The following is a 24141-nucleotide window of genomic DNA, read 5'->3' as shown; positions in this document are numbered from 1 at the left end:
TACATCTGAGAACTGTCATTAAGTCAAAGTATGTAAATTTTGTGCTTGACGTTAAACAACACACCAACAAAAAGTCAGATGCATGAGCTACTACTTTGTCTCCGTATACATATTAATGAATTAATGCATTATTTAACGGTTTAGGTCTTTTCATGCGATTTGCTGTCATGATAAAAATGTAGAATATCACCATCACCACCTTCAACCTTTGAACTATTGTGTTTGTATTTGTGTGGGGTATGACTTACAATGTGCGATCAAGTATGAAAAATAACCTCAGCGGTATAAAACTGCTGCAGGTTATTCGACTAAAAACATCTCTAAGTCCAACACAGTGGCAGACGTCCTTTCCCGGCAGCAGTCTCTGCTTCTTTACTCTGCCTTCTTCTGCTTTACGTCGGGTCCTCGCAGCGCCGCCCGCACGCTGCTCCACACCTCCGTGTACAGCAGAGTACCCAGGAAGACCACGCCCGTGCCCACCCAGTGCCAGGTGGTGAAGGGGTTTTGGAAGTACAGGATGGAGAAGATGAGGCTGAGGAACTTCCTCAGCGTCACCACCAGCGTGACGGTCAGCGACGCACACTCCGTGGTCAGGATGAACACACCGCGGATGCACACATACCTGGAGAAATGGTTAAAGTCTGCAACAAGGCTCAGAGAAAGTGGACAATTTAAACTACTGACGAAATGATCACTGATGCTCTGTGTCTGTGTTTAGCAGATATTTGTTTGTACTCATAATTCCTTGTTGCTTTCCTGAACTTTGCAGTGCATTAACCGATTTATTTTTTAGTTTATTTACTTGGTTAATTTAATTCAAAGAAATCAATACTGGCAAAAACCAAACTATATATTTTTTTGACAGGATACTGTGTGATGATGTTGATCAGCAGGTAGAGCCACATTATCGGCATAGTCAGTCCAACAGCAGGAATAAGTACCGGGGCTGCAAAGAAAATATTAATGACTGTGTTAATGATCACAAACAGAAGCTTTCTGGTTTTCTTGAATGAACCAAAGGAACTCACTGCTCTGACTGAAGAGGACGCAGTGGTAGTAGATGTCTGTGGAGAGTAGCAGGAAGCCGGGAAGGGGCAGGCAGTGCTGCAACAGAGAGTTTACATAGAGGTTTCTGTGTTAAACAACCTGCATCAATGTGCAACTCAGATGAAGTCGGATGATGTTGAAGCTGTGGGAAAACTCACATTATAAAAGAGGGCCTCTTTGGAGTGTTTTCCGTACTGCTTGTAGAGCGTCTCCTGGAAAATGCCCATCCTCGCAGACATCAAGAGAGCAAAGGTCAACATGGCGATGCCTAAAAAAACAGAAAATAGACAGATTGAATAGACAGAGAATAACCAGATGACCAGCTGACATCCTGAGGCTGGAAACGGAAGCTAAAGTGAAAGTTAAAAAAAAAAAACTGTGTTCCTCAAATGTCTCCAAATGGCTCTGTCCTGCCAAACTCTAATGCAACTTTCCATTAAAGGGGAAATGTTCAAAAGCTAATATCAGCATAGCTCTGACTCACATAAACATTTATCTGTTACTCTATTAATGTCACCATTATTCACCTATAAGCCAGCGCATGAAAGCATAAAAGCCTTGATCTTCTGATCCTTCACCGGACATATTCTGCAAAAACAAAAGTGCAAAACAGTAGCACATCATTACATGACAAAAATTAAACGACACATTGTTAAACTGCATGACAACAAACAACAAAATATGCAACCGAGTTCTCACCACTTGTTTGGCAGACATGATGGTGCAGATGAAGATACCAGCTGACACTAAAGCTATAGACAGATATTTGCTGGCTGAATATCTGCAGAGAGAAGGTGAGATAAGTAAGATACTTTCATGTTTTTAACCAAGATGGCGAAACATAATCTTTATCCGAGCTGTCAGAGGAGGCAAGGATACCTTTTCTTCAGGATTATTATTCCCAGGATCATGTTAGCGATTAGTGACCCCTGCAGAGAAACGAGACAGCAGGTCACCACAGAGTGGACGGAGGAAAATGACGGTCAGTGGTCACATTCAAGAGTCAACGTGAGAAGCAGTAAAACTTACTGATCTGAAGATCATGTGCAGCGGCATGGCGATGTTGAAGTTGAGAGCGTAGTTATTGATTACGCTGACGGTGAAGAACATGGTCACCATGATCACATAGTTACTGAGGAAAAAAGGGACATTAATAGTTTGATTTAACATCAGATCTCAACATTTTAGCAATCTTTTGTTTTTGTTTGTTTTTTTACCTGATAGGGATTGCTGGTTTCTTTCTTCCAAAGTTTGTTTCAAAGATGAAACCTTCTAATGCAATGAATGCAAACTGAGCGAACGTGACGATGTTTCCGCATCCTGGAAACTCTCTGAGGAGCAAAACAACAGATGAGATCAGACCAGAGACAAACATCTGGTGTAAGATGTAGTTGAAATTATTGAACAGCAAAACATCAACTAATTTAAAAGATTATACTTAATGTCTAAACTTTTAGTGCAACAGCACTGTGGGTTAGTGTGAAGGTTTCAAATACACCAACACTAATACTCTTTGTGTGTGATACCTGAATATAATAAATTATGAATAACTTTACAAGAACACTCAATAGTTTCTAAAGGTAGAGCTGCTGATTAAAATGTAGTCAAACAAGAGAAGTAACATGACATAACAACACTGACAGCACTTAAATATTTACTTTCCACCTTTGACAACATGCTAATGTAATAGCATTAGCAGCGACACTTCCTGGTTGAAGGAAGTTTAAACATTTTAGCCGTGGGAAAATAAAATAAACACGTGCAATGTGTGACCTTTATGCAGTAAATACCGTGGAGAGTCTTAAGTTACTGACCTTACAAGAAGCTCCAGAGACACCACATTGCTACAACATCCTACAAAAACAAGAAGGATGGCAAACGCGGTCCCCATGACTGTTTACAGGAAGAAGAAAACGAGTCACTTATTAAAACAGATTAGTGAACGGTTCATAATTGCACATGAGCAGCGGTTTGCATCTTTCAGGAGGTCTTCTGCTTCAACACAAACTCCAGTTCCACTTGAACACGTCTGGTCTGAATCTGAGATTGCGCTCTTCCTCATCACGGGGTCTCATGGGAGTTGTAGTTCATACAAAATAAACTGCAAAAATGGAGTAGGCCTACGCAGTGTTCATAATATTTACAGTTTCTAACAACGTATGGCGAATTAAATATATATAGTGTGTGGGAAACAATACTGCGAGTTAATATTAATGAAATATCTAAAAAAAAAGATGACAAATTAATAAGCTTACAGCGCAATCACTGCGCAGGTAGCTCGAACTGACGGTGCATGCGCAGAACAACACAGATATAAAAATGAGAAGAGATGTCACTCTGGTGGGAGTTCTGTATACCAAATAAAAACTCACCGAGTCTAAATTATGCGATCATGCAAGTCAAATATTTTATATTATAATCATTATCGTGTTATATATTAAATACTAAATTATCTTTCAGTTAATTATGTTATTTATAATAAATACAAATGTCATAAGTTTGTCTTTAACTTTGAGCCTTATGATTATAGTGATAATGTCACTACAGATATTTTATTTATTTTATTTTTTTCTGGAAGATGTGGGCAAATTATTTATCCAGGCCTAACTACAATGAAGCTTAAATTTTTCACATCCACACTGAGAGAGAAACACACAGCGTGCATGATGAACCGACATCTGTCTTCATAGACGATCTTTGTACAGATCGATGAGTGTATACGTGGCTCGGGGTGACGTGGAGACGTAACAGACCGCTAGCTTCTCCTCCAAAACCACTGCTGCTGCTGTGGTATCAACAGTTTAGTTAGCCTACTATCAAAAGCAGTTTGAGTCGTTGGGGGCTTATTGTGATTTGACCGGTTCTCCAGCGGCTGCCAAAATGATTTCACTCACGGATTCACAAAGTAAGAGCCGTACCCGTTTCTCCGGTGTTCATTGTCTTTGTGGTGTTTCTGTGTGAAACCGGGTTTAGCAGAATGTACGAGGCTAACAGCTCAAACATGATTGGCTGAGAGGTTCGCTACGTCACGGTGGAGTATTTACAATAAGGAAGTCTGTCTTTTTTAAATATACAGAATGAAAACTATTGGTTTAAACTCCATCAGCTTTCCAATCTTTACTTTGATACCTTAATCACACTTAAAGCTAAGCCCCGGTTGCAGTCCTGTTCTTATTTTGTCTTTTTAAAATTTTCTTTTATTAAAGTGAACAGCACTGATTGATGTGATGTAGCCATGTGAACATAATAGTATACCATTGATGTTGTTTACTCTGTGCAGAAATTGGGATGGGCCTGACAGGGTTCGGCGTGTTTTTCCTCTTCTTTGGGATGATGCTGTTTTTTGATAAAGCTCTCCTCGCCATTGGAAACGTGAGTTGATATGCTCAGGACACTGTGTGAAAGCCGTCCTTACATGAACGTGTAAGTCATCAGAAGCGTGATCTTTCCCTGCAGATTCTGTTTGTCTCAGGCCTGTCCTTCGTCATCGGCCTGGAGCGTACCTTCAGGTTTTTCTTCCAGAGACACAAGGCAAAAGCCACCACCTTCTTCCTGGGTGGAGTGCTTGTGGTGCTGATCGGCTGGCCGATCGTTGGGGTCGTTCTGGAGATCTACGGCTTCTTCCTCTTATTCAGGTCAGCTCTGACAGAGAGAAAACACCTCGTTGCCATCACTGTGAATCCATAGGTCTAACCTCATTATCTTTCGATCTAACAGGGGATTCTTCCCGGTGGCCGTTGGCTTCATCAGACGAGTGCCAGTGCTCGGGTCATTGCTCAGCTTACCAGGGATCAGTGCAGTAAGTGTCAGCAAAATCAATGTAACCCGTAAAATCCTCACATGTCAGAAGTCAAAGATTCATTCATTCATTCATTCATGATAGCGATGAATCATTCAAAGGAAAATATCTACATTTGCTGGAGTTGCTCTGTCCTGGTGACACTGAAGAGGAAACTTGTTGGATTTCAGCTGACAGTCGATTAAATTCAGGCAGATAAAGTCTCTTATCCTGATTTAATCCGTGGTTTCACAGTATTTTAATGGAAGGCTTTTAGGATTGTTAGTGCTGACGAGCTCAATCTGGCCTCGCCTAAGAACACAGTCTCTGTTGTCCTGAACTCAGCCTCATGGGATTCCCCACTCAGACAGTTGTCTGTGAGACCTTTGTAGTGTCATGAAGACTGGGTTAGGGTGGGATGTTTACCAGACGTTTAACAGATCCGGTGCCTTTTTTTGTGTCCTGCTTCATTATGATCATTTCAGCCTCTTCTGACATTTATTACAAAGGTCTTATTCAGGTTTACTTGTACTGAAAATAACACTGTGCTTCTCTCTGGATCTCTTTCAGCTGGTGGACAAAATTGGTGAGAGCAACAACATGGTATAACAGGGGAACGCAACGGAGGACAGTTTCAGTATTTATCATAGCTTCTAATGGTGACTATATATTTTGATCAGTGCCACTCCAAGAACTGTGAATCCAAACATTTCTCTGCACAAAAGACTCATCTGTGGATGTTTCGACTGGCACCACGATGGGAACAGTTTTGTACCCGATTGACCACTGGATGACATTACCATGAGATTCTTTTTTTTTTGTTGTTGTTTTTTATTGTAAGAGCTGGAAGCAGGTCTCCCTTTTTGTATCCTAAAGTCTGATGTTTATGGACTGATAACGTGGGACCACTCGGATGAACTCGGAGGAGAGTCGGGAGCCACTTCTGTGTGCATGAACAGTCACTGAAAGTATTGTCAGGTTCCTCTGTAAAGTTTTACTGGGATTTTGTATTAAAATGAATAAGAGTGAGCTGAATGTTGCAAAATGTTTGTGAAAAAAACGACTGTAACTTTTATAAGTGCATACTTGAAGTAAACCTTTGCATATAATGTTTGTAGCAGAGATGACTTCTGTGCCATCTGGGTTAATTAATTACTGTGGACTACACTGGATTTAATTACATGTTAAATCATGAATAAAGTGTTCATTTTTAATACTTTGTCCAGAATCCTTTACAGCCAATGACAGGCTGAAGACACAGACATAAACATAGAGTGGGGTTTTTCCTCTGTGAAGCTTTTCCAAGTCTCCACTTTTGCTGTATTTAGTTGTCGTTTGTTTATGAGTCTCTCTGCCTTTAGTTTTGTCTTTAACAAATGAAATGCAGCTCCATCAGAATATTCCTCTGCTTTGCCATCAAAAGTTCTTGGGTTGCTTTCACTGTCTTGTATTATGAAGCAACCATCCAATCAACTTTGCTTCATTTGTCTGAATCTGAGCAGACAGTAACACCCTCTACACCTCAGAGTTAATGCTGCTGCTTCAGTCTTCTGTCACATCACTCTACACACTGCCTCCGCCGTGTTTTACAAATGACGTTGTATGCTTCAGCTCATGGCCTCCTCCATACTGTTTTCTTCCCGTCATTCTGGTACAGGTTGATGTGAGTTTCATCTGTTCAGCATTATTTCTGTTACAGACCTGCTCAATCCTTGTTTTAGATGCTTTAGGAAAAGTCTAATCTGAGGTGTGGTGAACCTTCTGTAGCTGCTCTTATGAAGTCTTCTCTTTATAGTAAACTTGATACGTCTATACTCCAGAGTGTTCTTCACTTGTCTTGATGTGGTGAAGGGATTTTTCTTTGACACTAAAAGGATCTTTTAGAATTATCCATCACTGCTGCTCACCAGTACATCCTTTTTGTTTTTGCAACCTGTGTTGAGTTACCAGTCTTCAAATGCAAATGCCACTCGTAGAAACAACTCCAGGCCTTTTACCTGCTTAACTGACCAGAATCAGCTTTTGATTTCGAGGCTCTGAACATAGATGATTGTGTGTAAAAACCTGCCGATATGGATGTGAATACCTTCTAATAAAATCTAAAAGTCCGTATTCATTGTATTGCAATAACTTGATATGTTTTTTTTTTTTTTTTTAAAACAGCACACAGATGTGTCAGTGTCCAAACATATATAGACTTATCATCTGGCTGCTTGCTGCAGCTTCATATTTACTATATTATTTAGTCGTATCAATCTTCTGACAAGCTGCAGTAAGTTTTCATTCAACTGAAATAAACGCCTCCATGTTTACAGGTGGCAGTAACTCGTGCAGCTTTTTATGGACAGCCCCTGGCCTCCTGCAGGCGTCTGCACCATTGACTGTATATACCAGGTCTGCACCCACGTACTCAGTGACACGCTGTCATCAGCTTCATTCATAAAATCTCACCACGCCGTGACCCCGCCAAGATCCTCCAGAGAAGTCTGATGTCTCGTGTGTCTGATGAATGTGCCGTGACAGCGTCAGCAGCACCCGTCAGCTGAAATGTTAGGTGTGAAGTAATTAGTCTACCTGTCACCCTCCTCCATGACACTTAAGAGAATAAGAGCAGGTTTATTCAACTTGCCTTTTTAAATGGTGTGATGCAGTGAGCAGGAGGAGGACGCACTAATCAAACGTTTAAACCGGCTGCAGGAGAACACAAAGTAGAAACTCAACGGTAAGCTTTTATTATTAATTATTATTATTAATACAGTAGTCATTTTGAGACTTTACTTAAATTGTTCAAGAATTCAGAGAAAATTGGAAAAAGTTTAAAATTAAATCTTAACAGTAACATTTTCACTGCATGTTTACAACTAAGAGTTTATATTTTAGCAGATTATCATAATAAAATAATAGGTATGATATATAAATGATTTATAAAATGCTTTAATGCAGCCAGAAGCAGATATCAGGACATTTGTACATGTTTATTAATGGAAACAATTATAACTTCTGCCACGAAGACATATGTTATATTATTATGGTTGTGTTTCACTACATTGTCACTCAGCACTTTAGATTTGTATTGACTACTATTGATTACTACTGTTATTATTACTATTATGTCATTGCAGAGTTCAACAATGTCTGTAATAGTCACTCTTCTTGTGCTGTCACTGGTTTCCGAGTGTTGGGCTGCTCCGCATGTGAGTTATGATTATTATTTGTCCTGTTGAAGCTGAGTTTATCTATGTAGGTTTAACTTAGAATGAGTTCAACTTTATTGTCTTCACCATTTATTTATTTTTTTTCTCAGAGGAGGAGCTGGACTCCTCAGGCGATCTTATACCTGAAAGGAGCACGTAAGAACACAGATGACGCATAGCAGCAGAAATCACATTGTTTTAAAGATGTCTTGTCAAACGAGGAGAAAATAATGCTGGACGTTGTCTTTCACAGAGAGACACCGCTCAGTGCTGGAGCGAACCAGCAGAGAGGAAGGAGACACTTTCCATTTAGGTGTGTCTTAATGTGTGACGTGAGCCTCGAATAAATTTCATTTTAGTTGCACCATCAGACAAACAAAACGTAACTAGGCTGCAGTTTTCAGATGGCTGTGTTCAGGATCAGTTATCAATAAATGGCTTTACTGTCATGACTGACTGCAGAATTGATGACCTTTTACAACAAATTATTGACATTTATGACTGCAGACATGACTTGACTATTAATAAACCATCATAAAAAGAAGAATCAGGAACCAGGAACCCAAACGATGCTCATATTAATGACTACTGACTATAACTGTACACTAAAAAAAAAAAAAAAAGACTATAACTGTACACTGCAAATAATGTTTCTACTGTCTTTCATTTCTACATGCCTTGGTTTCTTTTCCCATGCGCTGTGCAGTGACTCTCAATCAGAGCAGTGATGGGCCCCGATCATCTTTGGCTTCATTCATTCTTCTGGAGCTCCTGCAGCGAGCTGCGGCGCAAGGTAAAAACCCAGCAGGTCACTACCAACCCGTCCAGCCACTATGTCAGCAGTTTTAACATCTTTCTCTATCGATCTTCTTCCTCAGGTGGAGACAATCCAGAAAACTACCCCGACTTTCAGGAGCTGAATTTAAACTATTTGTGAAGGTTATCAGAGACCTACATACTACTTATTGCTGTTTACTTGGAATTAAATGTGCTCTATAAATAAAACCACCTTCTCTGCAAGCTATTACTGTATTATGTATTACTTTATCTTTGTGTGCTGTTCCTTATGTGAGTTTAGTTCTCAGTGTGACAAATGGAAGGATTTACCTTTTAGTCATTCATGTCAGTTAACAACTACAGATGCTCCTCGGGCGACAATCACATTGTTCACTTATTCACACCACTCAGCAATTAACACCATGCTGAACAGCACTGAGGAAGACATCATCACTCTGTCAGTGCTGGGGTCACAGAGAGATGCATGTACGGATCAATCAGAGGTAAGAAGCTCAGATCAGCAGAACTGAAATGCATGTAAGGACTTCTGTGGTAACAATTATAAAATGAACTATTATAGTTTTGGAAATAGTTTATCAGATTGAATGTTACATGTGAATCAACCCACCTGAACACGCATGAAAGGAAAACAAATACATGAAAGATCGATAAAAGACGTCACTCTATTATTTTTTTTTATATATATAAATTATGTTGTTGTACTTTTTGTTAAAGCTTTTAGACTTGAACTGTGTCTCTATAGCAATACCACATGGAGTACATTTCGTCTTTACCACTAAATAACTGAAACCATCCACCTCTTGTTCAAGCACCAACAAACTTGCTTTATTACACACGAAAGCAACATGAGCGATACGTTGTCTCACACTGCAACACAGCTGAGGACAAATGAGTCGGAGCGTCTTACTGGGCTGATGTCACCTTTGGTCTTCTCTGCAGGGAGTATACGAACTGACGCCTACAGCTAAATCTGGCGGGTTTAAACCCCCAAACACCTGTGAATCTACAGAGGGCTGTGGGTTGAAGGTGCACGAGGTGGAGCTGTCTGACATTTAGTGGCTTGCAGAGTGATATATACTGTAGGTGAGGGACAGGTTCTGTCGCCCCTTCCTGGCTCAGTTAGACGTTCTGCAGGTCCTTCTGGATGTCCCACAGCGTGCTGCCGCTGGCCTGCAGCTGGGACACCTCGTCGTCTGTCAGGGTCATGTTGACCACGCTGGCCACGCCTCCGCTGTTCAACACGCAGGGCAGACTCAGGTACACCTCATCACTGATCCCATACATGTCCTGTTAATGTAGAGACACATTTGTGTGTGAATATAGAGTCATGAACAAAAACTGGTACTAGACTAGGACTCAGATGCAAACATTCAATATTGCATGTAATATTTTCTTGATCAAGTGTTTCTCCATAGACTTTGAAAACACTCAGACCAGATAACAGTTTGAAGTCATGTGACAAAAAAAGCAACAAGTCTGATTAAACTGATTAGTTGATTATCAAAAATCCTATTTGATGTTTTTTTTTCATATTAACTGACTGAATTGTTTCAGCTCTATTATGATTAAAGGTTCAGATTCCACCTCATATACATTGTAACCCAAAGCTTCTAATTCACTCATCTCTGTGTGTTTTTAATTATATTTAAATTAAGAATTAAAAATACGATAAAATGCCAAAAGTAATGTTTCAATAATAAACTGTTGGTTTATATACAAACTGGAGATTTGTGTGTGCATGTGAGCGTCCCGTACCTTCACCATGGTGGAGACGGGATGAATCCTGTTCATGTTCCTCATGATGCTCTCCGTCAAGTCTGCTACACTCAGACCGATGGCCCAGTTGGTGTAACCCTTCAGTTTGATCACCTCATAGGCACTGAGGGACACAACGCTACGGCTTAGATATTAAACAGTAACTCTGGACCGTGGAGCTACATGTTTCTTTGTTGACTAAATTTATATAGTCACAGAGCTACGATATAAAATAAACTTGTCAATCAAGCAGATTTTCTCTCTTGCCTGCTGCTTCTGTCCTCTACACTTATGAAAGAGACAGTATGACAGCTGAGGCATGCGACGTTCAAACTGAATCTGTGAGCTCCTGATTACAACACGGCAAGTCGTGTGCACAAAACGCTTATTGTTCAAGTAGTGACATCAGCTGAAAGTAGTGCAAACACTGCTGCTAGACAACTGTCGGTGCCTAGAAATGCAAAGGTATGATAAAGAGAGGAGGCTGTTGGAAATGTCAACATTTTTCTGAGACATAAAATTAAAAAGAAACCTTCATACAACCAAATTACAATATATTAAACTACCATCCACCTCCAAAATTTCTGAAAATTTCAGCAAACACAATTCATGGCATTGATCGAATGGACATTATCAAAAATGTTTACTATTGACGGTAGCATCAGTGACAGAGTCAGAGAGAGACAGTGATGGAGGTTTCATGAAATTTGTGTTTTTTTTTCTCCCAGCATAAGGCCTTCTTCCAATCCTCTAGTACTCTACAGACAGATCATTCATGTCAGTACAAATCTTACATATGTAGCTGTTAATGGACTATACTGAAAAAATCAACAGGCTGTAGCAATTATACTGTATAACTGTATAACTGTATTCAATTCTTAATTAAAAAGGGATTCAAAAATGTACTCTGATTTAAACTGTAACTACATAACACTACCATTTATATAAAGTGTTCTGCCACTTGGCAGCTGATTCTAAAAAGATCACACCTACAGTCATTGTATCTGTAAACCACATGTCCAGCAGATTAAGTGACCTCCAGCCTACCTGTCCACCACCATCTTGTGCGTGTCTTTCCAGTTCTCCTTGTCAAGGTCGGTACCGATGTCCGGGTTTAATGTCTGCAGGCTGACTCCAGCCACATTTGTTCCACTCCACACAGGCACTAAGACACATGCAGAGACCATAAGCCTTCAGCCACACAGTCACAGATTACACTTCAACACGTCATTTATCAGTAACTCAGATCCTCACCACTGGTGTCTCCGTGCTCTCCCAGGATCCATCCGTTGAAGCTGCTGGGGTGGATCCCTAATTTGTCGGCCATCAGGAAGCGGAAGCGTGCAGAGTCCAAGTTGGTGCCGCTGCCGATGACGCGGTGCTTGGGAAGGCCGCTCAGTTTCCAGGTCACATAAGTCAGTACATCGACTGTTGGAGAGAGGTATTAGTGACGTTAGGAGGAGAATACTGCACGCGTTTGTGTGTGTGTGGAAAAAAAGCAGAAATAAAATGTTTGGTGAACTGTACCTGGGTTGGAAACGACAATGATGATGCAGTCAGGGCTGTATCTGACAATTTGGGGGACGATGTGCTTAAAGATGTTGACGTTTCTCTGGACAAGGTTCAGTCTGCTCTCTCCCTCCTGCTGACGGACTCCAGCTGTCACCACGACGATGCGGGAGTTAGCTGTAACAGAGTAGTCTAAGAGAAGAGAAAGACAGGTTTGCCAGTTAGCTGCACATTGTTATGATGAAAACTGTGTAAATTAAAGCTAAGACTGAGTTATAAGATTGAGTTTCATGACATGTCTGGGATATAAACTTGCCTTTGTCTGCAACTATTTTGGGGGTTTTGAGGAAGAGGCTGCCGTGCTGCAGGTCCATCATCTCTCCCTTCAGCTTGTCCTCCATCACGTCCACCAGGGCCAGTTCATCAGCCAGCTCCTGCACACAGCAGAGAAGGTCACTGCTTCAACTCACACTTCACATTCATAACAGCTTTTTTCAACTGGCGCTAATAGCTGACATGACGTCAATCAAGAGGTACAAGCCTAACAATTAAAGCCTGTAGACGCATTGGTTGTGCTAATTAGTCAAACTCAGTTTAGACAAAACAACATGTACACAAGGTACCATGATTTATTGCTTTCAGTCAGCAGGAGGACCCTTGCTACTGTACAGAAGTCAATAAAGTCACTGAGTCCAATTACATAGTGATGTTTTTTTATAGACAGCGCTGAATAAATTGAGCTGTGCTGCCCAAATTGTTTTTTTGAACCACCTTTGCTATGTTCCTGTCCCTCCAGCAAACTTGTCATGTACCTATTTATAGAGAAACAATCAGATCAAGTATTTACAAGGGTATCAAGTGCTAATATTTTCCTATTGAACTGATTATCAAAAGGCTTACACCACCCCTCTCAATCAGACTGATTATTCCTTTTAATCAGTCTCATCACCAGGTGAGAATGAATGAATGAATGAATGAATGAATGACTGAATGAATGTTCTGGTTGAGTCATTCTTGTTCTGACTGGGTTCTTTTCATGATAAATATAAAAGTACTGTTCCTTTAAATGTGGGGAAAGTAAGTATTCGGTAACAAATATGTGTTTCCTCCTTAACAAGGACAGTTAGGGGATAACACAGAGGATCAGACACCAAGAGATCTGTAATCCAGTGTCAGTCTGGGAGGATCCTGGGTAATACCCCGTACTGTGACACCAGCAGGCAGGTAGGTAATCTGAGCAGAGGCTGAAGCAGCGGGACTCTTACCCTGAGGAGGATGCTGACGGCACAGGCCATGCCGACCTGCCCCACACCCACCACTGTCACTTTATTTCTGGGGGGCTCAGGAGGACCACTGAACAGTGGGGTGATCAGCTTCTGCAGGATTGAAGCCATTTTCAGTGCTGAAGAGTGTAAAAAGAAGGAGAAGAGTTGTTGATAAATGATAAACATTTTACACAAACACAACATTAGCAAACTGTCCTGCATTCGGCCTTACATGCTCCAACTCCATAAATACTACATTCATTCAGAGTGTAGAGGGACTTGACTTCTGTCTCACAAACTAAAGAGTCAATCCTCAGTCATAGATCCTTTTACAAGAACAAATGACAACACACTGACTGGGCCCCGTCCCACACACTATCTCTCTGCAGAGTTCACCTTGAAACGACACGCAGCCAGACACAAAAACAGCAGCAATACTTGCATTGTTCGGCGAAGCTCCGAGCTGCAAGGTATAAATACCACCATGTAATCAGCATGGCAAACTGAATGGATACCTAAGGTGTGTTCTCACAGAGCTGCGTACCCCCTGCATCCACAACACCTCCCACAGTCACTGTTCGGGCAGTCCAGAAGGTATCCGCTCAGCTGCAGCAGTAGCACAGAGCACATGTGACTGGGATGGAGGAGCAGTGAGCTGCAGAGCTCCTCTACCTCCTCCCTCCTCCCTCCTCCCTCCTCCAGCTCTATAATCGGATGCCAAACTTGACTGACTGACCGCACACTGTTAAAGGAGTTAATGTAATCCCTTAACGCTGCTTCCATCTGCCGCACCTGAACTGCAGATTGACATTCACTTTGCATGTAATGAGGCGTCTGCAGAAAACAATTATAATTGATTTCTAATTTAAAGTATTAAGAATTCATTTTGTAAATTAAGGTAGCCTACATTAGTCTGAGATAAGCTGCAGTTTACACTACAGCATTGATAAATAATGATTTATCAATGGCACTAACAGAATCTGAATTATACATAATTTAGCAACCCTTGAATACTATGCACATTGCACATCAAAACTCCATGCTGCACACTGTAAGCATGCAGAACTGAGACTTGCTTGAGGCAAGATGTCTGCATAATTTATCCAACTCTAAGAGGCAGTACGAGGCTCTGAAAATACATTGATAGTGAAACTGTCCATTCATTAACCCTGAACCTGGATTAACAATAGAAAGTCACATGAACTCCAACCATGTAAACATGAACGGGTAATGGGACGGCTTAGTCTCCAAGGTCACAAGGGGACGGCAGTTTTAATTTATAACTTCCACTGGTTCACCTTAAAAGCACCTGCCATACATGAATGACAGGGGACCAGAGCAACATCAGGAAAGTGTGTTTTTTATCCCAACACTGTAGACAAGACGTCTGTGCAGTGACCTGATAGATGTGTGTGCGCGAAAAAGTTAAGTCGCACTTGGACTTGAGCACAGACAGTGGCAGAATTAAGAATACTTCATTGTCTAACTCTCTGCATAGATAAAGCTGCGTATGTAACTGGTCTATAAACATTTATAGATTGACAGAATATTTCATCATCCAAAAAGAAACATACATGTATATAAAACAACACATACTCTAGCTGACTGATTGCTATTAATGTATTTAACTTCAGAATATTATTTGTCTTTCTTGATGAAAAGCAAGTAGTGATGCAGATGATGGTTCCGTCAGTGCATCTGGGGATAACCTGTCAGACGGTAAGCTGTCAACTTATACTGTAAACATAGCTGTAAACACAGCCATGCACATATTTAGGATAAATAAATAACTAAAATAAATGACCTACAGTCACAGACATACAGTTCTGCACAGGCTAAAAAAGACCAAACCTCCAAATAAAATCAATTAGGGAAGAGAGAACGATGCAAACAAAGTTGTTGTCAAATAATACTATAAGAATTTGGACAGTTTTATTTTTTATCAAAAAAGATAAGGCAGCGTAAAAGTACACAAAAACTATCTAACGCTGTCTGCTTCTGTCAGATTTCTTCAAACTACCCAACATGGAAAAACAAACAAACATGGCTGTTCACCTGTTGTCCTGTCCGCCTACGTTAAGTGTAACTCCTTGTCCTTTCTCCAAAGCTACAGTAAGACTCACCGTTGGTATGACGGCTGTCTGCTCCTGTTCCTGCTGTGCTGTCAGACTGCAGCCTACTGGATTTAATTGACTAAGCCTCTCCATCCCCTGCCTGCTCTCAACGCAGCGTTCATCTCTGTCAGGTGGTGCGACATTCACTGACAACACAGTGTATTTCCTATCAAATAACAAAAAAAAGAGAGGTGGTTAAAGAGCAGTTCTAAATTAGATAAGTCACACCTTTGAGCCTCTGTGCTTTGTGTGGAAACAAACAGTATGATTAGATATAATTCCCTTACACTTAATCTGGAGTTACAAATTAATTACTCTTCTCTGCACCAGTGAAGGTTCAGTGAAAGGCCACAGGAGTGTTTTAGCTGAGCAGGCTAAACTTCATATGAACATGACTCAAAACGTTTACATGGAGCACCAGGAAGTTGCTGAAGGCCTTCAAGCACCTTTCAGTGTCTAGTCACTGTTATGTTACTGTAGAAAACAAGTTTGGTTCCTTCACTCACCCTTGGGTCTGAGTGACTTGAAGACTGCATTTCTTTGTCATGCACATACACCAGTAAGCCAGGAGAGGGACAGAGGCTCTCAAAGAGAACACAAGCTGCAGAGGAAGACAATATGATGATCCAGAAATCAGCGTAATTAGCTCTGAATGACAGCTACACTCAAGATCATTATTAGATTTGTATTGAATACACCGTCATTTACTAACAGTAGCCAGATACTCTTTCTGCCCTAGTTCAATTTTATTTATGTTACATCAATAACAATGCAAGCTCAAACCTCCAGAGTACAAACTGAGGCAACAATAACAAGGACAGATGGGACAGTTAACAGGAAACTCTGAGCATGCCCAAGCTTGTATGGAGGAACTCATCTACTTGATGCAAGACTGGGTCAAGATACAGAAAGAAAAGAGAAATGTTTGGGCAGAAGAGAAGGAGAAGAGAGCAGCAGAAGTCTGTTAAGATCCTCAGACACACAGACATAGTATATTTTTATTTTTATTTGTTTATTTATTTGATAGGGACAATGCTCATTAATCAACAGACAAATTACTTGCTGTAAACAAGCCAGAGTTAGCTACAAGTGCTAGTTTCCATCTGTTGTCCCTAGCCAGATCTTAACAGGCACCCTAAAATGCAAAATATTTTAGATACATATAATATATTAGATACAACTGGACAAATGGTACAAACATCAGGTTATAGAATATTTGCTTGCATGCAGCATACACCGATCAGCCATAACACCACGACTGCCATAATCACTGATCAATTAAAATACACTTATCATCTTGTTACCATGGCACCTGTCAGTTGGTGGGACATATCAGGCAGCCAGTGAACATTTTGTCCTCAAAGTTGATGTTCGAAGCAGGATTTGAGTGACTTTGATAAGGGTCCAAATCATGATGACTGGAGTACTGGGTCAGAGCATCTGACCGCAAAACTGCAGCACTTGTGCGGTACTCCCAGTCTGCAGGGGTCAGTACTTATCAAAAGTGGTTCAAGGTAGGAAAAGTGGGTAACCGGCAATAGGGTCATGGACGGCCAATGCTAACTGGTACACACGGGGAGCCAAGGCTGGCGAGTGTGGTCTAATCCAACACACAGCGCATCACATTTTGTTTTGCATGGGCCTGCATAGCCACATGCTTTAGAAGTGGACCATAGAGCAATGGAAGAAGATGGTCTGGTCTGATGAATCACAGTTTCATTTACATTACGTGGATTGCCGGGAGTGTGTGTGTCGCTTAGCTGGGGAACATGTTACCAGGCTGCAAGTAACACCTTCTTACCGGTTACATTGTTCAAGTGGGGGGAGTTGTCAAAGTAACATCCACATAAATACCAGGACCCAGAAGAACATTTCATTGCGGTTGTAAATTTGACTGATTGGTGTATACATGATACAGATAATCATTTTTTTTAGAAAGTGTTTTTACTAAGGCACTTAGACTAAAATGTTTGTCAAAAATGTTTCGATTTATCTGACATTAGATTTTAACTATTTCTCATAGCCTATTTCATTAGAATACACCTACACTTGGACTGTCAGTTTAATGGTCTGAGTCTTGGAAATAATTGGAAACAACAATTCGAAAAAAAAAAGAGGAAACATAATTTTATGATGTTAAAAATTCAATCACTAGATTTACCCCATTAATGCAGAAGGACCACTGTGGAAGCGACCTTTCAGCATCCTTTCACAAAGAGAAACCACAGTAACATGTAGTGTGTGGTATTACCGTAGCCTACTTCAGTGAGACAGAAGGACACTGGGGCTCCATCATAATGGCCTTACATCAAGCCACACCTGCTCCACTCCTGGAGAAAAACACTGAATAGAGAAAGCTAGGCTACACACCCTGAAACACAAAGATGTAAAAATGTAAAAAGCTTAAACAAATATTTATAGAAACTTTCCAAGGTAAAGAGAGAGGACTTCAGGTGTTAGAACAGTGCAATTTAAGTAGATTGTAGCTACTACAGCAGCCGCTAGTATGGACCACAGCCAGTATAAAGATGTTATTATTATTATTATTATTATTATTATTATTATTATTATTATTATTTATACAGTCTATGGTTTGGACAAGTGTTCGCCTCCATGGTAACCGGAACCGACGTTCATCTCCTCCTTCGCCGTGAACATAAAGAGGCTCACATTCCGGTGGACAGAGGGAACGAAAACAGACGGAAAATTAGCGCGCTAAGAAAATGATAACTGACATCTGTCGGTAAAGCATCTTCTCAAACACACATTGTCAGTCTATCTTGTCGAGAGAGCCACATTAATCCTCTAATCAACATTTTCCCAGTTGCGGGTTAGACACCATGACAGAAGCCGAGTTAGCCTAACGGTTATGGCGTTGTCGTCTCTCCGTCGTTTAACTGCCGATGACGTTACATTGAAATGTTCGATTTTAATTTCCCGTCTCCCCGCTGCATTTGTTCAACCCGTTCAACCCGAGCTCAGAACGGTCCCAGTATCACGGCCCCACCCACCGGAACCGAGGAGGTTATCTTGTTCAGTGTACACTTGCTCACGAGCACAAAATCATTTTAACTCACGACTAACCTTGGCTACTCAGCTTTTTTAAAAAATATTTATATCCCGTATTTAACTTCCTGGTGTTTTGAGGTCGTGTGTGCGCGCGTAAAGTTCGAACATCTTGCCAAACATGCAACTTCCGGTAACAGACACGATACTTTGTACATACGTACAAAAAGAGGAGGGAATTAATATTTAATATAGAAAAAATATTATAATTCACCTAAAATCGCAAAGTAAATCTCATAATACTTAACAATGATTATGTTACTTTGTCAAAGCGGATATATTCTTACCGACAGTCATTACTTCTGTGCTTTCATTTCAAATTGAAATTAAAATTGAAGCTAGCTTCCTGGAAAATGTTTTTCAAAAAGTGCTAAAATGTGGATTTCTTGAGAAGATAGCTTGACAACTGTGCATGCTTTTTTTTGTATTTAAACTAATTAGCTACATGTATAAATACTGGAATAGCCACTTAAGGATTCATAGTCAGAGGGGGGGAAAAATGGTCACAACCAAGTTTATTTTATGATACACTGCCTACATTATCATAAATAAACAGATTAAAAATCCTTACCCACATAACCCCTGTCTTTCTGTCCGTTGTGGGAGAGCTGCCTGACGAGAAATCATTTGTTAAGCCAGCAAGGTTCAGATTAAGATACAGTATTACTTGCATGGATTACATATTGCTTCAAAATGTGCTATAAAAAGTTGAATAAGCCACTTTAGAAAAATATCAAAATAGAAACAAAACCACCCAGAAATCTTCCCACACCTCCAGTGAATGCACCTTTTCTCTCCGTAGGTAAATAATCATATTCAGAGTGTCTTAATGTGTGAATTTCACCAAAGCAGAAGTACAATGCTGTTGAGAATAAAATGCTTTAACTGCATCAATGATTAATTTTCTCCATGTGTCTTTGCAGATCTGCCACGTCTGGACACATACAGTTGGTGAGGTGGGCTATGTGGGCGCACTGCAACAGCCAGTCCTGTGTAGAGGACTGAAGGATCAGAAATCTAATACAAAAAAAAAGAAAACACAATTGAGCACTAAAACCCAACGCATGTAAACTCAATGGGTACATGGGGGGAACGAAAATCTGTAATCTATGATCGAGCTCTGCAGCTTTAATTTCCTCGGAGTATTTGTAAAATAAACTGTAGATAATCAATACTAACGGCTTTTTCATCTGCTATTTTGCGTTTTTAAAACCATGACACTGTTATCAAAATATGTCAAAAGTACAGTAAATGTTCAACCTTAATCCACTGACATTAAAATCATAGTAACAAGACATAGTGCCTGAATAATAATTTTTCATGATCGTAGAGCCCCGTGTGAGATTTTTTGAGCAGTTATCAGCCACCGATAAAGAAAAGTTTAAACAAATTAAATGTGGGCTGATTTTCCTCATGCAGTGATGTAACCTGATTACACCATGTGTCTCCTCCCAGCACAGACCACAGTTAAGAGTTTGAGCTGAATCAACCTGAGCACCAGAGAAATAATGAATCAATCTACCTACCTATGCTATAGCTACAGAGCAATTGTTGAAATCCATACAGAAACACACATAAACATTCTGGTATTAGTAAAAGCTCTGCCTTGTGCTTGACAAAAATAGTGGGAGGGCACTAAGTGCTAACAGTGTCCAGGCACTTCACCATCAGAAAAACACCTGGCACAGAGCGTCAGACAAAAACTACAGTATGACTTTTGAAAAACTACAACCATGCACAGATAAAACTGGCCTCTCCGCTCTGCACTTGTTTCTACATATAAGGGTTAAATACACACAATGACACAAACAATTCACAGATTAAAATCAACAATAAAATTAGTCTCTTCTGACTGCCACACAACAGTGTTATCCAGAAGCTACTGCTTGAGTACACCTCCCTCTTGTGGTGGGAGGAAAGCTGGAGTCCAGTGAGGAGAGAGCTTATCGGTCCAATTCAATCTGTGTCCTTTGTCCGAACGCAAAGGGAAAAGAGAAGAGAGGGGCCACGTTTGCTGCTTGAGTTGTGGTGTGCTGTGGTAGGCGGTGTGGGCATGGTGAGGAACTGCTGAGGGTCTTTAGTTACCGGTGCTGTCTACAGCACTGGTGCTGCTGATGCCCAGGTAGGTGGCTGCCTTCTCCACAGCTCCTTGGAGTGGGACGATGACGCTGTCAAGGGAGCCTTTGAGGGTGTTGATCTGATCAGAATCAAGGTTCTGGTAAACATAGTAGAGAGAACCACAAACCACAACAAGGAGCAGGAGCTTGAGCAACATGGACAGGAAGCCTCGTCGGACTGGTGCTTTGCTTGAGGTGATGTGCGGTCGTGAGAAAGACTCAGAATAAGTGTGGCTGTCTGTGCGGACACTGTGTTGGACACGGGACTCATCCAACCAGTACTCACTTGGTTTTACAGGTCGACCGGCTGCGCCTCTGATTGGACGCCTGCAGGACGCACTGATTGGAGAAACAATGCAACGTTTAGGTCAAATTGAAAACACATACTTAACTCAAGGTCCACTAACCAGATGTTTCCATATCTCGCTATTGATTTCAGAAAATCACCTTTGCTCAATCATCACAGACTTGATGCATTTGATGCCAAAGATTAACTCTGAAAGGAGAGCTTGTCATAGGATTGGCTCTGGTTAAATATAAACCCAACTACCTCAAACTACCACTGCTGAGGAAGACAATGAAATGCAGCTGAAAGGTCTGAAAAAAAGGTTAAACGTATTTAAAACTACACTTATCATAGCTTTTGTTTTTTAATCCCAATATTTCTGAGTGCAAAATTTACCTGCATGACTCAGTGCAAGAATCTCAACACAAGGAAAATAAATTATTGTAAAAATCAAGCTCACCTGAGGCCTGTTGGTGTGCTTATTTCATTGGCAAGGATATCTTCAACAACACTCTTGCTGGACTTCTTAGGAGTCTCCTCAACAGTAATCTCCTCCACCACCTGTAATATAATACATACAGTTCATAAAAGACTGAAACTATCCTCTAATCACCAAGATTATGAATGGCAAGGTGTGGCTCACCTTGACTTGTCGTCTGCTGCTGGTTCTGACGGTAACTGGCGTTTTCCCTCTGCTCCTCACAGGCTTCTCTACCACGGGAATTGGCTCTGGTTCAGGGGCAGCAAGCTCCTCTGAAAACACAGTTTATGTAAACACAGCGGGATTATGGTGAAATTGGGCCTAGTGCAATTTATTTTTGAGAACTTTGCTGAATAAAACAAAGCATGTTCAACAAAAATATGGACATATTTAGTCCATGTTATTTTGTTCCGGTAGAGAACATATACAGTCACGTGCTCAGGCCTCACCATCTTCTTTGTCACTGTACTGGTCTGAATTTGTGTTCCCGTTCTGGTTACTGTCTGCCTTGGGGAGAGCTCTGACATCTGTAGGAGCTTCAGGTTCAGCTGGGGGCTGGTCCAGAAGCTTCTGCAACTTCTTCTCATACAATTTACGGGTAGACACTGAAAAGACAGAAAACAGGATGTCTCTTATATCTCAAACATAACAAAAACATGTGACGCATGCAGTGCTGCTTCAGTGAGCTAGATGTTTAAAGTACAGTCTGGAAATAAAAATGCTTTATTATAAAATTTAAAAACCAATTAAACAAATCTTTTTAAGAAATTATTTGTAATGCACTCATTGATATCTGTTAGTTATATTTATCATATATATGCACACGTATCTATACACACATATATAGATACACTGTTTTAATCAAACATTCTCATATTGTAATGTGATCTTTGATGCTTTAAATTGTTAAATAGGTTTGGTTTCATGAAACAGTGAGAGGTGTGTTCAGGGACTCACCAACAATGGGTCCTGAGTCAACTCCATGCTTTGCCAGCTGTTGTCTTAAATCTTCATCAGTGAGCTCTGTCACCTCCACCTCCTCTGTGCGAGGCTTATCCGTCTTTTTGGTGGCTTTCTGCAGAAATAATAAAAACATGATCTTGAGTAAAATTTTAAATGAAACGAAAACGAATTAGATTAACCAGGCAGCCAACAGAAACTTACTCTTCCAGAGCGACTTTTGTTGGACACTACGGGAGCGGGTAACTCTTCGTCGCTGGAGAAGGTGTCTGCAGGCGGACTCTTCTTGTTGTTCAGTATGGTTAAGTTTTTCAGATACAACTGCACATACACTTCTTTCTTATGCTCTCCGCTGGGAAGTGGCACGTTGTTCGCTGTAAGCTCATTCTTCAGTTTGTCTTTCGTGAGGACCGACGGGTCTTCCAGGAATTCTGCCATGCCGATTGTTTATAAATCGATGCGAGAGTTTTCTTATTCACTGCTTGCAGCTAACGGAAATTAGCTCGTACGCGGCGCCGCTACAAACAACAACACCCGGGAACGTGAGGGAATCGCGCTGTTGTCAAACAGAACTGGCGCCTACCCGCCGCGGATTCAGCTAGCAGGACAGAAGCGGTTTATCAAAATAAATGTCCGATTCCGCGCGTTAGCCTCAAAGCAAAAATATCTACAGATAGCTTCTATTTTTCGAAAACAGACACGCCAGAGTTTTGTAATTAAAACCAATGCGAAAGTCTAAATTCACAAGCTGTAAATTGACTAAATTAGCTTAGCTTCAAACCGGTCCACTTGCTTCTGTCTGTCCGCGGTCGTAACAGGGCCAAACAATATGCAGCGCTGCTATTGGTTGTGACGACACAGCATTCTCTGCTGTGATTGGCTCGCTATGAATGGACTACGAACAGGCCGTCGCCACAAAGAAACCGGAGGCTATGTGTTTTAGAAAACGCCTTTACATAAATTCAGGCCGTTAAAACATGGAATATTGTTTCACTTTACTAACGTTGTTGACATTGTTGTTTTACGAAGCAGAAAAATGCAGGTTTATGGCACTAATTTCAGTCGCATTAAGTGATGAGGGGCCACTGTTAATGGCGGTTCAACGGCTCTGACGATTACTCGCCTCTGTGCACAATGGAGTTTCAAACTGTCGTCTTTATCGGAAGGTTTTGGTCTAATCCTTTATGGTTAACAACGATTATTAACTTATAATAATAACTAAAGTGTTTCACGTTACATAATGTGGCAACGTGTGAATTAGATGTAATCTGCGTCCGTGACAGAAGAGGGCAGCATTCAGCCACATTTTTCTAAAGAACTGTGGATTTGGCTTATTTAAGGTTTTTATATTGTCCAGTATTAAACTAGCATGTAAAGCATGCAATGTGTTTAACAGGGAGAAGAAACTGGGGGGGAAAGACACAGGAGAATATATGAAAGTTTAAGAGATATGCACTACATTAGTTTTTATTTGTCATTGAGTGATTGTAGCTTCCCCAGTGAGGATATGTTATTTGTATCTTTGGTTATGGATTAACTAAAAATGGTGATGGACATTTTCTGGTGGAATGGTAATAAGATTAATTTAGGTGTCTGGGGGAAAAAAGACTAATTTTAAATACTTCCACACAGTTTATAGAGTAATAAAGGATTAACTGAAACAAATATATATATGTATAAAATAATCACTAGTTGCAGCTCTACAGATTAACCTACAGACATGGCAGTGATTGATCACCTCCTGTCCATCTCGGGTCTCTTGGCATACTGG

At 40.7% G+C, this 24141-nt stretch overlaps 5 protein-coding genes across 5 annotated transcripts; 2 read left to right on the top strand and 3 right to left on the bottom strand.

Annotated features, from left to right (window-relative positions):
• Positions 1-362: 362 nt before the first annotated feature.
• Positions 363-3221, bottom strand: slc35b4 (solute carrier family 35 member B4). Its single transcript, XM_084555266.1, has 10 exons — positions 2862-3221; positions 2265-2378; positions 2077-2179; positions 1927-1976; positions 1747-1828; positions 1575-1635; positions 1206-1315; positions 1029-1104; positions 871-946; positions 363-622 (listed from the first exon to the last, which is right to left on the bottom strand). Exons 1-10 carry the CDS (start codon positions 2936-2938, stop codon positions 373-375), a joined length of 999 nt encoding a protein of 332 aa, XP_084411392.1. The 5' UTR covers positions 2939-3221; the 3' UTR covers positions 363-372.
• Positions 3222-3719: 498 nt separating this feature from the next.
• Positions 3720-6908, top strand: golt1bb (golgi transport 1Bb). The gene is made up of 5 exons (XM_084556001.1): positions 3720-3952; positions 4328-4419; positions 4504-4682; positions 4765-4846; positions 5396-6908. The coding sequence occupies exons 1-5, from the start codon at positions 3928-3930 to the stop codon at positions 5432-5434; spliced, it is 417 nt and encodes a 138-aa protein (XP_084412127.1). The 5' UTR covers positions 3720-3927; the 3' UTR covers positions 5435-6908.
• Positions 6909-7956: 1048 nt separating this feature from the next.
• Positions 7957-8956, top strand: LOC311496187 (spexin prohormone 1-like; the record flags this gene model as incomplete). The annotated part of the gene is made up of 5 exons (XM_084555949.1): positions 7957-8019; positions 8130-8175; positions 8273-8332; positions 8726-8812; positions 8898-8956. 5 exons carry the CDS (start codon positions 7957-7959, stop codon positions 8954-8956), a joined length of 315 nt encoding a protein of 104 aa, XP_084412075.1.
• Positions 8957-9536: 580 nt separating this feature from the next.
• ldhbb (lactate dehydrogenase Bb) lies at positions 9537-16044 on the bottom strand. Its single transcript, XM_084555429.1, has 9 exons — positions 15967-16044; positions 15470-15626; positions 13347-13483; positions 12398-12515; positions 12100-12273; positions 11827-12000; positions 11620-11737; positions 10573-10696; positions 9537-10104 (listed from the first exon to the last, which is right to left on the bottom strand). The coding sequence occupies exons 3-9, from the start codon at positions 13473-13475 to the stop codon at positions 9937-9939; spliced, it is 1005 nt and encodes a 334-aa protein (XP_084411555.1). The 5' UTR covers positions 13476-13483; positions 15470-15626; positions 15967-16044; the 3' UTR covers positions 9537-9936.
• Positions 16045-19016: 2972 nt separating this feature from the next.
• On the bottom strand, positions 19017-23360 carry tmpob (thymopoietin b). The gene is made up of 6 exons (XM_084555367.1): positions 22575-23360; positions 22368-22485; positions 21860-22015; positions 21573-21682; positions 21390-21490; positions 19017-20982 (listed from the first exon to the last, which is right to left on the bottom strand). The coding sequence occupies exons 1-6, from the start codon at positions 22806-22808 to the stop codon at positions 20604-20606; spliced, it is 1098 nt and encodes a 365-aa protein (XP_084411493.1). The 5' UTR covers positions 22809-23360; the 3' UTR covers positions 19017-20603.
• Positions 23361-24141: the final 781 nt, after the last annotated feature.

This window comes from Chelon labrosus (genome assembly GCF_963514085.1).
Source record: "Chelon labrosus genome assembly, chromosome: 11".
NCBI lineage: Eukaryota > Metazoa > Chordata > Actinopteri > Mugiliformes > Mugilidae > Chelon > Chelon labrosus.
This window is presented reverse-complemented; position numbering and strand designations above follow the sequence as displayed.

Coding starts and splice junctions, on each gene's coding strand:
- slc35b4 (XM_084555266.1), bottom strand. CDS start 2,938: ATGGGGACCGCGTTTGCCATCCTTCTTGTTTTTGTAGGATGTTGTAGC. Junction 2,379..2,861: donor TCTCTGGAGCTTCTTGTAAG/GTCAGTAACTTA, acceptor TTTGCTCCTCAG/AGAGTTTCCAGGATGCGGAA. Junction 1,105..1,205: donor AAGAGGCCCTCTTTTATAAT/GTGAGTTTTCCC, acceptor TCTCTGTTGCAG/CACTGCCTGCCCCTTCCCGG.
- golt1bb (XM_084556001.1), top strand. CDS start 3,928: ATGATTTCACTCACGGATTCACAAA. Junction 4,420..4,503: donor CTCTCCTCGCCATTGGAAAC/GTGAGTTGATAT, acceptor CTTTCCCTGCAG/ATTCTGTTTGTCTCAGGCCT. Junction 4,847..5,395: donor GCTTACCAGGGATCAGTGCA/GTAAGTGTCAGC, acceptor GATCTCTTTCAG/CTGGTGGACAAAATTGGTGA.
- ldhbb (XM_084555429.1), bottom strand. CDS start 13,475: ATGGCTTCAATCCTGCAGAAGCTGATCACCCCACTGTTCAGTGGTCCT. Junction 12,516..13,346: donor CCGTCAGCATCCTCCTCAGG/GTAAGAGTCCCG, acceptor TGCTGTGTGCAG/GAGCTGGCTGATGAACTGGC. Junction 10,697..11,619: donor CACAAGATGGTGGTGGACAG/GTAGGCTGGAGG, acceptor TGTGTCCCTCAG/TGCCTATGAGGTGATCAAAC.
- tmpob (XM_084555367.1), bottom strand. CDS start 22,808: ATGGCAGAATTCCTGGAAGACCCGTCGGTCCTCACGAAAGACAAACTG. Junction 22,016..22,367: donor TGACTCAGGACCCATTGTTG/GTGAGTCCCTGA, acceptor CTGTCTTTTCAG/TGTCTACCCGTAAATTGTAT. Junction 20,983..21,389: donor AGCACACCAACAGGCCTCAG/GTGAGCTTGATT, acceptor TTCTCCAATCAG/TGCGTCCTGCAGGCGTCCAA.